The sequence below is a fragment of the Equus caballus genome, chromosome 2, assembly GCF_041296265.1.
Source record: "Equus caballus isolate H_3958 breed thoroughbred chromosome 2, TB-T2T, whole genome shotgun sequence".
NCBI lineage: Eukaryota > Metazoa > Chordata > Mammalia > Perissodactyla > Equidae > Equus > Equus caballus.
Genome location: NC_091685.1, coordinates 24,564,119 through 24,574,003, shown reverse-complemented (window position 1 = coordinate 24,574,003; position 9,885 = coordinate 24,564,119). Strand labels below are relative to the sequence as shown.

Genomic DNA, 9,885 nt, shown 5'->3' with positions numbered 1-9,885 from the left:
AGAAGTTTAACAACTTCATTTAGTAACAAAGTGGTTCACCTGGCAATGCAGGTGCACAGGAGGGTGGTGGGAGGCAGTGAAGCTGGGCCCCAATCACCAAGAGCCTGTGTGCCAGGTTCAGGAATTTGGGCAAGATCAGGGAAGAGGGGGCACCACTGAAGGTGTTTAAATAGGAAATTGCTACGGTCCACGAAGAAGGCAAAAGGCAAGGAGAGCAGAGAGCCAGGCATAGGCCAACTGAGACCCAGGTTAAGATAAGTGGACCCTGGGGCCAGCCCCGTGGCCGAGTGGTTAAGTTCGCACACTCCACCGCAGGTGGCCCAGTGTTTCGTTGGCTCGAATCCTGGGCGCGGACATGGCACTGCTCATCAAACCACACTGAGGCAGCATCCCACATGCCACAACTAGAAGGACCCACAACGAAGAATATACAACTATGGACCGGGGGGCTTTGGGGAGAAAAAGGAAAAAAATACAATCTTTAAAAAAAAAAAAAAGATAAGTGGACCCTGGGGCCAGCCCCGTGGCCGAGTGGTTAAGTTCGAGGGTTTCACTGGTTCGGATCCTGGGTGTGGACATGGCAATGCTCGTCAGGCCATGCTGAGGCAGCGTCTCACATAGCACAGCCAGAGGCACTCACAACTAGAATATATAACTATGTACTGGGGGGCTTTGGAGAGAAGAAAAAAAAGTTAGCAACAATTGTTAGCTTAGGTGCCAATCTTTGAAAAAGAAAAAAAGATGAGTGGACCCTCATCACTGCTATCGGGCTGGTTGCCATGAGCAGCATCCTTTGGCACCAGCCCACCCAGGAGAACACTCCTGGGTGCACTCCTTGACAAGACCACATTCTGCATGCAGTTTTTAAGAATGGGCTGGTTTCTTACACTCTCCTGCTTACCCACCCCAAGCCTAGGTGCAAAAGTTGAGGCTGCTCTATGGGAGACACCCTACTGGTGGCCTCACCTAGCACCGTGTTCTCTCTAGGGCCTGGGTTGGTCTGGCACAAAGGATGTTATGTGAATGCCCAACAAATAGTAGAAACAACTAAAGTGCCCTTCCCTCCAGACCTCCAGATGTGTCCACACTGGCTGTGCCAGTTCCCGCCGAGCCTCTGCCCCTTCTAGTCAGGGTCCTAATGGGTATTTTTCTGTGCTGGCCACAATGGTTCCAGTCAAAGATCCTTTGGATGGAGTCAGAGGAGGCTGCCCAACTCTTGGAGCTCCCAAGCAAAGCAGCTCTGATAATAACCACCCTAAATGTGCACCTGGACCGCTGCCACCTTCCTAGAGGAGCCCTGGTGCCACTCTCTAGCAGCTCTGGTAGGGGAAGACAGGGAATTCCCAGTTGTCCTGCCTGTGCAGACCCCTCCCTTGACCCCTGGTTATTGAAAAAGTCCTGAATTAACGTCTCCTCTTCTGGAGCAGTCTGCGTGTTGGAAACACCTGGGAAAAAGCCCTGTGCGGGTGCCCACAAAGACAGTGCCTGTCCCTCCCTAACTCAGCCAGAGGCCCAGGCCCAGGGAAGATGCTCCTGCCCAGTGGGAGCAGAAGGTGGGTGAGGTGGCTCTGCACAGTCCCCAGGGCCGTTATTTGAGGCTGCAAAGCAGCCTGGCCAAGGATAAGCCTGTCTCCATTTGCATCAGATGCGTCTCTGGGGACCTGAGCGGGAGCCTCTGCCAGGTCTTTAAATAGCTGCTCCATTGATCTGGCCTCCCGGGCAGCACCAGCAGCCCTGGATCAGCCTCCGTCAGGTGCTCAGGTTTCCCTCCTGGAGGCTGGAGTCAAGCGTGCCCCGGCTTCCTCCTGACCTAATGCTCCTCACACGTGTCTCCTAGGCCTGGGGGTGGACAAAGGGCAGGCTTGGTCCTGTCATTTCTTCAGTGCAGAACAGGCCTTCACCGCTTACCAGTGTGGAGTGTCTGGGTGTTGCAGGGGGAGTGGTATTGCCCTCAAAAGCCTGTTGTTGACTTTCAGTAAAACGGGACGATGACAGTATCTTCCTCAGAGTTGTCATGAGGATTAAATGTACGTAAAGTGCTGAATAGAGGAGCTGGACTCAATAGGTGGTTGTCTTCTCTTACAGTTTCTTCCTGTTGCTGCTGCTTGTACTTCTTATATGCTTATATATATTCAGATTCCCTTTCTCTCTCTCTCCTTTCCCCTCCCACTACCCCCACTCTGACAAAGCCACCACCATTTTGTAAGGGACTGTAGCTTCTCTTGAACGTGGGAGAAGCAAAATGGATGGATAGGAAAGCAAAAGGGTTTTTTAGATTGCCCATCACGCAACCAAGGTGGTCACCTTAGTTCAGGTGGGGAGGTAAAGTCAGTGAGAGGAACAGCTTAATTAACGTAGGGATGCTCCTCCCGTCTTACTCCATCCCAAGCGCTAAAGAAGGTCACTTTCTCTTTAAATGCAAATTGCCTCCTGCCAGCTCAGCCTCCATCCGTTCTGTTCCCTAGGAGAGTGCTGAGGGCGGAGGGAACCCTCACAGAAGCATCTCTCCAGACCCCAAACCTCCAGGTCAGTTGCCCTCTTTGGGGATGGGGGTGGGGGCAGGACGACATGGGTTCAATGCTCCATTTCGGATCCTGCTCCAGAGCTGAGCCATCCATCGGGCACACAGCTTTGGAGCTTGAGCATGGGAAATAGATCCCGGTCGTCCCAGGCAGTCCTGGGGAGCAGGAGCTCCTGCTCCAATTCTTCTGTCAAGTCCCTAATTGGGCCAAGCCGCTGCAGGGCGAGGCAGATGCACCACACCCCCTCGGTGCCAGCCAGCCATGTGCCAGTTTAAATGCTTGTGCCCCCAGTGCCACCACCATCCCAAAGGGCAGAGTCAGGCTTGGGGGCAGCAGCCTGGAGTGAGCAGCTTGGGGAAAACCCCTGTAAAGGGCCCCCAGACCTCCATCAGGGAGGACCTCAGCAGACCTGAGGCTTAGGGGGCGGGGCTGGATGGGAGGCTGAGCAGTGCCAGCCACAGGCGCAGCCATTGTTGGAGGCCAAGGCAGCCAGCCGCCCGACCACCCACTCCACCCTGGCTGAGCCGAAGCCAGGCAGGGACTTTCTGACTGGGGAGGGTGATGGGGCTAGAAGCATGTCCCAGGGAACTTCTGGGAGTCGCCTGGTGTTTGCATTGGGGGTGGGGTGGAAGAGGAGGGATGCCAGTGTCTGAGTGGGGACAACCCACACTGAGCCCCGCCCCGCTGCCTGTCACGGCCTCTGCTGCTGTTACCCATCCTCTGGTGATTACTGCTTGACACTGGCGTCTTCCCAGACTCCCCACTCACACCTTGGTCACCTCCCATGCTGACAGAGTTTGTCAGCATCTGCCTGGGTAGTTGATAAATAGAACGGGACCTAGTTAAGACACCCCTAATCCTTAGCTGGGCTCCTGCCAGCCCACATCCACCCTGTCTCCCCCTGCATTTCCTCTGCCAGCTCCGCCCCCTCAGCCACAGGGACAGGAAACCCCAGCAGCAGCAGGAAAAGTGTCTGGTCCAGCCCTTTCCAGGCAGGGCCTGGGTTTTCAGGCCAAGGCCAGAAGGCGGGAGGGGATGTACGGTGGGCTGTGGAAGCTCCCTGACCCCAGTAGTAGGCGCTGGCATCTGGCCCTGCCCATAGTGTACAGATGAGGGGACAGAGGCCCTGACGGTTGTGAGGGGACAGCTGGGAGGTGCCAGGGCCCTTCTTTCGCAGATCTCAGGGGGTGCTGGGTGAAGGGATGACTTGGCCCCTCACTATCTCAATAGGGTCGCCTCCCTCCCAGGGCCTGAGGTTCAGCCAGCACCCAATGGAGGACAAGAAGAAGAAAAGGAGTCCCAAGCCCTGCCTGACCCAGCCAGCCCAGGCCCCAGGCACACTACGCAGGGTCCCTGTGCCCACCAGCCACAGTGGCTCCCTGGCCCTGGGACTCCCTCATCTGCCATCCCCAAAGCAGCGGGCCAAGTTCAAGAGGTGGGTACAGAAGGAAAGCAGGGCAAGGAGGAAGGGACCCCAACTCTGGGCTGAGCCCTGTGGGGAGGAAGGCAAAGGGGGCTTTTAGCCTTGAGTTACCTAGCAATAACTGATGCCTTCCCTGGGACTGCCCCAGCTGGCCCCTGAGAATTCAGAGACCCTCAGATCCCATCCTTCCCTACCCTCAAGTGTGGGGGAAAGGTCAGGTGGGTCGCTGGGATCACACTGTGTGATGATGAACCTCAGAGCAGGGAGAGAGCAACGCTGCCAGGGAGTGAGTCAGAGAAGGCTGTTGGCACCCTGGAGAGAAGAATGTTCTGAGCTGAGGGGCCTGCCTGGCATAAATATGGAAGAAAAATACTGCCTGGAAGATTCTGAGAACCACCAGTGATTTGGTGGCCCTGGAGTGTCATGGGGCAGGAAGGGGTGAGGGGATACTCAGGCATACAATCTGAACTCTCTGCTTAATTATTTTAATGATTGCGAATTTGCATCCTACCCTATAATGCGTTCGTGTGGTTCCCACTAAATACGTGCTCTTTCTCTGATTACTGTGTTTCCCTGTGGCTTTGCACACGCCTGCCTGAGAGGCATGTGTGGGTCAGCCACAGCAGGGTGTAGCTGAAGCTCAGGGCTGGGGCAGGAATAGGAAATGCAACTGGAGAGGCAAGGGGGCCAGGTGGGAAGGGCATTCAGTGTTGCCGAGGGAAATGGAAAATTCAAAACCATTTTTAAATAGAAAAGGGGCAGAAAGATATTTTGGAGAGGGGTAAGATGGCTCTTGTGGCAATAAGGGAGTAACTGTCCCCAAATTCACTGAGGACCAGGGAGGACAAATGATTCACCCAGGGTCACAGAAAGAATGAGGGGCTCAGACAGGAACCCAGGAGTCCCCTTCCAGGCATGGCTCTGGCTGTGAGTGTCATTGGCAGAAAAAGACTTCTTTCGACATTTTATTTTCACCTACTTCCTTTCCTTTACCAATCTTGGTAAAAATCCTGGCCCCAAGGTAGGGCCAGAAAAACAAACATCCGTTTATGTTGGTGAGTGGATAGGAAGATGAATTAGTGCATAAACAGATGGCACAAAAGACCTGGGGGCAACTGGCTGCCCCAACCTGTGACCATGGCCATGCCCACCCCACCCAGGGTAGGCAAGGAGAAATGCCGCCCAGTGCTGGCTGGAGGTGGGGGCGGCTCTGCAGGCACCCCCCTGCAGCACTCCTTCCTGACCGAGGTGACCGATGTCTATGAGATGGAGGGGGGACTGCTGAACCTGCTCAATGATTTCCACTCAGGCCGGCTGCAGGCCTTCGGTGAGTCCTGGGGGCTAGGCTTAGGGGGGGTGTGTGGTAGGGGGCTGGAGGGCCTGGTCTCTGGGGTGTGGCTGGGGCCAGGGTCCCAAGCTCGCCCGCAGGGCTCAGACATGTGCTGTCCAGGGAAGGAATGCTCCTTCGAGCAGTTGGAGCACGTGCGGGAGATGCAGGAGAAGCTGGCCCGGCTGCACTTCAGCCTGGACGTGTGTGGGGAGGAGGAGGAGGAGGAGGAGGAAGAGGATGGGGTCACTGAGGGGCTGCCTGAGGAGCAGAAGAAGACGATGGCTGACCGCAACCTGGACCAGCTGCTTAGCAATGTGGGTCAGGGCTGGATGCTTGGGTTCCTGGGGACCCTCGGGGGTTGGGGGGGGACATGCTTCTAAGGTCATTCCTGGCCCTGGGTGAAAAGCTGAGGTGCATGGAACCAAGAGCTCTGGGCCACTCAACAGCCCCCCCAACCCTGAAGATGGCCACCAGAGCATCTAGGGTATGGCCTGGTGCCCCTCATGACAGAACCCTCCCTTTCTCTCTCTGTTGACAGCTGGAAGATCTTAGTAATTCCATGTATCCTTTTCAGGAGACCTGACAGTGTGTATGTGTGTGCACAGCTCCCAGAGATGAAAACAGTTTCCTCCTCCCCACCACCCTTCAGGAGTATTCACTTATAACCAACATCCCCAACCCTTCCAGTCCTACTGTGTCACAATTAGCCACAAACTGCCCCCGCCCAGGTAGAGGAGTGCAGAAAGAATTTCCCAATATTAGGAGAAAGGTGGTTGCAGGGAATATGTTTCACCTACTTATCAAAGTATTTGCAAGTACTTTAGCTAACACCAATCCATGGCAAAGCTTGTCGGCTGTCTTCCTACTCTTTCAGCATTGAATTACTTTTACTGATTTACACTACCTCCCGAGCTAGTCCTAGTCAGAAATAGGGCGGGTGCACGCACCTGCATGATCTAGATCAAAAGAGAGGGGTAAGCCGCCTAGCAAGACGGGCAGGCGAGGACTGCAACCTCAGAGCACGGACTGCCCCAGAGACCCTCACCCCGCCGCTTTGTGCAGTTGGGGAAACAGCCTGTGCAGGACGGGAAGACAGGGCTGGAAACATGGGGGCAGTGGCACGACAATCCTTGACTGGCGCAGACAGAAGTTGCACCTGGCCGAGAACGCCGAGCCTGAGGAGCAGTCAGCTGCGTAGATGTCGGACCCAGGCCCAGATTGCCCCCTTTCATTCCCTTCAAACTGTGACTTTTTGCAGACTCGACTGGTTATCCCGCGGCCCCCCAGGTGCTATGGGGAGGGGGGCACTGGATGGAATTAAACAGCAAGCAAGCAAGCGGCCCCATGTCTTCCTTGCCCTCGTCGCTTCTCTCCCCAGCAGGGGCGCCGAGCCCCGGCCTCCGCGGAGACGCGCGCGCCGCACACCCGGATCCGGGGAGCGCGCCCGGCCGGCGAGGGCCCCACGCGGGTGCTCGGCGAGCGTAGTCGGCGGCGGCGGGCCCCAGGCCGCGTCCCGCCGGGGTCAGAGAGGAAGGTTGCCCCGGGGACGGGGGCGCGGCCTGCGCTGGCCAGGGCGGTACCCACTAGTGACGCACTGCGCAGGCGCCGGGCAGTTGGCGCCCGGATGGAGCGGGAGCGGTTGGTTCGGAAAGTGTCGGTGATGCAGGTGCGAGCCGGGCCGGGGTGCGCAGGGATCCCCGCCGTGGGATCTGGGACTGGGACCTCTGAGCGAGATAAGGCTGTCACGTTTAATCGCGTGCCCGTCTGTGGAGATACCTACCCACTCCCACCGCCCTGAAGAATACCAGGGCCCACGGACTTCCCCACGCGCCCCCCACGCGCTCCTGCGGGATCAGGGAAGGACCGGAAGGGCCTTATAGCGAAGAGGGGGATGCCGTCCAGCATGCTCCCTTGAACCCCCGGAGTCCCAACGCACAGCGTCACCTATCCTTTCCCTGGGGCCAGGTCCCCTCTTGCAATCACCGGGGTGACCTCTTCATGAGAATCCCCTAAGATGCCCCCGCTTTTGCAGTGAGAAGGGTTTGCTTTCCGCTCGTTCTCCACAACAGGCCTGCGTCCGGGGCTTCTTGGTCCGACGCCAGTTCCAGAGTTTGCGAGCTGAGTATGAGGCTATTGTACGAGAGATCGAGGGTGATCTGGGCACGCTTCAGTGGACTGAGGGCTGGATTCCCAGGCCCCGATTTCTCCCAGAGGTAATACACACACCAGGGGGAGAATGGAGGAGAGGGAGGGACCTGGGCAGGGGATTCTGACAAGCTTTGCTCAATGGAAGCAGCAGCAGACTCACCTCCTCACACCCCAATCCTTAATCACCAATTTGTCTGCTAAATCAGGGCGTCCAGTCACTTGGAGGGTTTAGCCCTGGGGCTCTCATACCTCTCTGACTGATTTCTCAGAAAGCAAAATCCCATCGGATCTGGAAAGCTGGAAAGAGGGTACCAAATCCAGAGCCGGAACAGTGGAGTTGCTCCCCACGTAAAGAGCCAGAGAGAGAGGCCATCTGGGAGGGGATGATGCTGAAGAAGTCAGAAGAGAGCCCGGCAAACTCAGGAAGTCTTCCCTGCAGAGATGACAGCTCCTGGCTCCAGGATGAGCAGAGCAGGAAACCCAGCCAAAAGGAGACCAGAGATATGTCAAGGATGGAGAACCCAGGTATCTCTCTGCGTAGGTCAGGGAAGCCCCTGACTCTCTCTGGACCTCAGCTTTCCCATCTAAAAAGTGAAAGGCTTGTGCTAGATAAGCTGCATGCCTTTCCTTCTTCCTTCTGCCTGGTTGGGGGCAACACATGGGTGGGCAGGGGCAGGGTGCCAGGGTCTAATGCCAGGCCAGTGCCCTTTCCTCCCTCCTTCACAGAAGCTGCAGGTCCAGGACTGCCCCATAGCCAGACTGAGCTCCAGGAGCTCCAGTACCACCGCAGCCACTTGGCCATGGAACTGCTGTGGCTGCAACAGGCAATCAACAGCCGTAAGGAGGTAGGCACTAACTTGGAACATTTTATGCACTTTTAGGGCCAAGGGTGGGGGTTAGGGACAGGCTTCCTGCCATGCCCGAGCAGGCCTGCCTGGTACAGTGTCTGTTCTCTTCCCCACCAGTACCTAATTCTCAAACAAACACTGAGATCCCCAGAGGCAGGCCAGACCAGAGACGATGCCAGCATGTGCCCAGACCACAGGTCACAACCAAGCCCACCACTGGAAGACCACTCCTACAGAGACAGGGCCGCCGGAGAGCCAGACCATGTGGATGACTCCTGGAGGAAGGTCAGATCACAACCCCACAAATCCCCAGAAAGACTGGCTGCTACAGACAAAACCACTACTGGGGCCAAGTACAGGGACCCATGCTACGGGAAGGCTGGACCACAGCTGCCCACACCATCAGATAACCAGGCCAGAGACAACAGGCTCGGCAAAGAGCCAGAATGTGGGAAACACACCTTTGGAGGGGCCTGCGTGCAGCTGACGAAACTCCTGGAGGACCAGACCCCCAAAGGCCTCAAACCTAGGGGCCACTGCTCTGGAAAGACCAAGATACAGCCACCCACACTCCATGAGGACCCAAGCATTGAGGACAAGTCTCCCAGAAGGCCAGACCACAAAGAGCTCGATTACCAAAGAGCTAGGCCACAAAAGTTGGATCTCTCAGAGGACCATGTCATCTGGGATAGGGCCTTGACAGGGCCAGAGCATGGTGGCCTGGATCTCTGGAGGACTAAACCACCCAAGAGCCAGACACCCAGTGACAAAAGCTGCAGAGATAGAACCTCCAATGAGCCTAGCCATGAAGAATGGAAAAACCAGAGGACTGTGCCATGGAGACCAAAGCCACCTGAGAAACTGTATTCCACAGGGTCAGACCAAACAGGAGAGGACCACTGGAGGGGCAGACCGTGGAAAACAGGACCAGCAGGCTAGACCCTGGGGAGCCAGGGGTGGACCAGGTTCCAAAGGGGGATGCTATGAAAGGGTGATGAGGGACACAGGACCTCATCGTAGCTCCCTGGTACCAGCTCTAGCTCCTGTCCCTGTCCCTGGCCACTGGTAGCTAATGAGGCCAAGACAAGCTGGAGCAAAGAGCTGGCACCAGTATAGGCAGCAGAGGGAGAAGGACGCTCTTTCATCCTCTGCCTGTGGATCAATCCAAATTTGGGGACAGGGAGTTACCTGGGGTAAGTAAAGTGGGGGGCCTGATGGAGAATAAAGGTTTTTCTTGGATTCGGAGCCTGGTTGCTTTCATCCTCTGCCTCTGGTCAGGACAGACTCTGGGCCTTCATGTTCGCCTCCTATTGGCCTGGGCATTTTCCCCAGAGCTGGCTGGGAGCCACGGCCCAGGAGTATACTAGCCATCCTTGGGGATCACCCCCAAAGTTGGTCCTCCTTTGAGCTCAGCCCTTGGACTGCAGAGTGACAGGGAGGCTCTGAGAATCCCTCCCTCCACCAGCACTGGAACATCCGTGTTTCGGTGTGATCTCTGTCACTCCCCCTCCCTGAGCCCCAGGGTCTTCCTTCATATATAGTGATCACAACCGCCGTGCTCTTGTGAGGCCCCACCAGGAGCAGATTGGATGAGACCCTGAGACAGACAGATGC

The 9,885-nt window shown here is 56.6% G+C and overlaps 2 protein-coding genes across 4 annotated transcripts; both read left to right on the top strand.

The window, feature by feature from the left end:
• The first annotated feature begins 2,393 nt into the window (after window positions 1–2,393).
• CCDC28B (coiled-coil domain containing 28B) lies at window positions 2,394–6,611 on the top strand. 2 transcript variants are annotated; one of them, XM_014737312.3, is made up of 6 exons: window positions 2,394–2,526; window positions 3,753–3,957; window positions 5,106–5,272; window positions 5,396–5,589; window positions 5,814–5,836; window positions 6,419–6,611. In XM_014737312.3, exons 2-6 carry the CDS (start codon window positions 3,794–3,796, stop codon window positions 6,471–6,473), a joined length of 603 nt encoding a protein of 200 aa, XP_014592798.1. In that variant the 5' UTR covers window positions 2,394–2,526; window positions 3,753–3,793; the 3' UTR covers window positions 6,474–6,611. The 2 variants fall into 2 exon arrangements, with proteins under 2 accessions (XP_014592798.1, XP_001503882.1); XM_001503832.5 differs by having other exon boundaries at window positions 2,425–2,526; window positions 3,770–3,957.
• On the top strand, window positions 6,611–9,510 carry IQCC (IQ motif containing C). 2 transcript variants are annotated; one of them, XM_070260510.1, is made up of 5 exons: window positions 6,611–6,941; window positions 7,345–7,488; window positions 7,693–7,948; window positions 8,126–8,268; window positions 8,389–9,510. In XM_070260510.1, exons 1-5 carry the CDS (start codon window positions 6,900–6,902, stop codon window positions 9,208–9,210), a joined length of 1,407 nt encoding a protein of 468 aa, XP_070116611.1. In that variant the 5' UTR covers window positions 6,611–6,899; the 3' UTR covers window positions 9,211–9,510. The 2 variants fall into 2 exon arrangements, with proteins under 2 accessions (XP_070116611.1, XP_001500037.2); XM_001499987.5 differs by having other exon boundaries at window positions 6,715–6,941; window positions 8,150–8,268.
• The last annotated feature ends 375 nt before the right edge of the window (window positions 9,511–9,885 follow it).

Excerpts from the sequence above, each read along its gene's own strand:
- IQCC (XM_070260510.1), top strand. The coding sequence starts at position 6,900 with ATGGAGCGGGAGCGGTTGGTTCGGAAAGTGTCGGTGATGCAG. Across the intron at positions 6,942-7,344 it reads GGAAAGTGTCGGTGATGCAG|GCCTGCGTCCGGGGCTTCTT; the intron begins GTGCGAGCCGGG and ends TCTCCACAACAG. Across the intron at positions 7,489-7,692 it reads GGCCCCGATTTCTCCCAGAG|AAAGCAAAATCCCATCGGAT; the intron begins GTAATACACACA and ends CTGATTTCTCAG.
- CCDC28B (XM_014737312.3), top strand. The coding sequence starts at position 3,794 with ATGGAGGACAAGAAGAAGAAAAGGAGTCCCAAGCCCTGCCTGACCCAG. Across the intron at positions 5,590-5,813 it reads TGGACCAGCTGCTTAGCAAT|CTGGAAGATCTTAGTAATTC; the intron begins GTGGGTCAGGGC and ends CTCTGTTGACAG. Across the intron at positions 5,837-6,418 it reads GAAGATCTTAGTAATTCCAT|ACAGAAGTTGCACCTGGCCG; the intron begins GTATCCTTTTCA and ends TGACTGGCGCAG.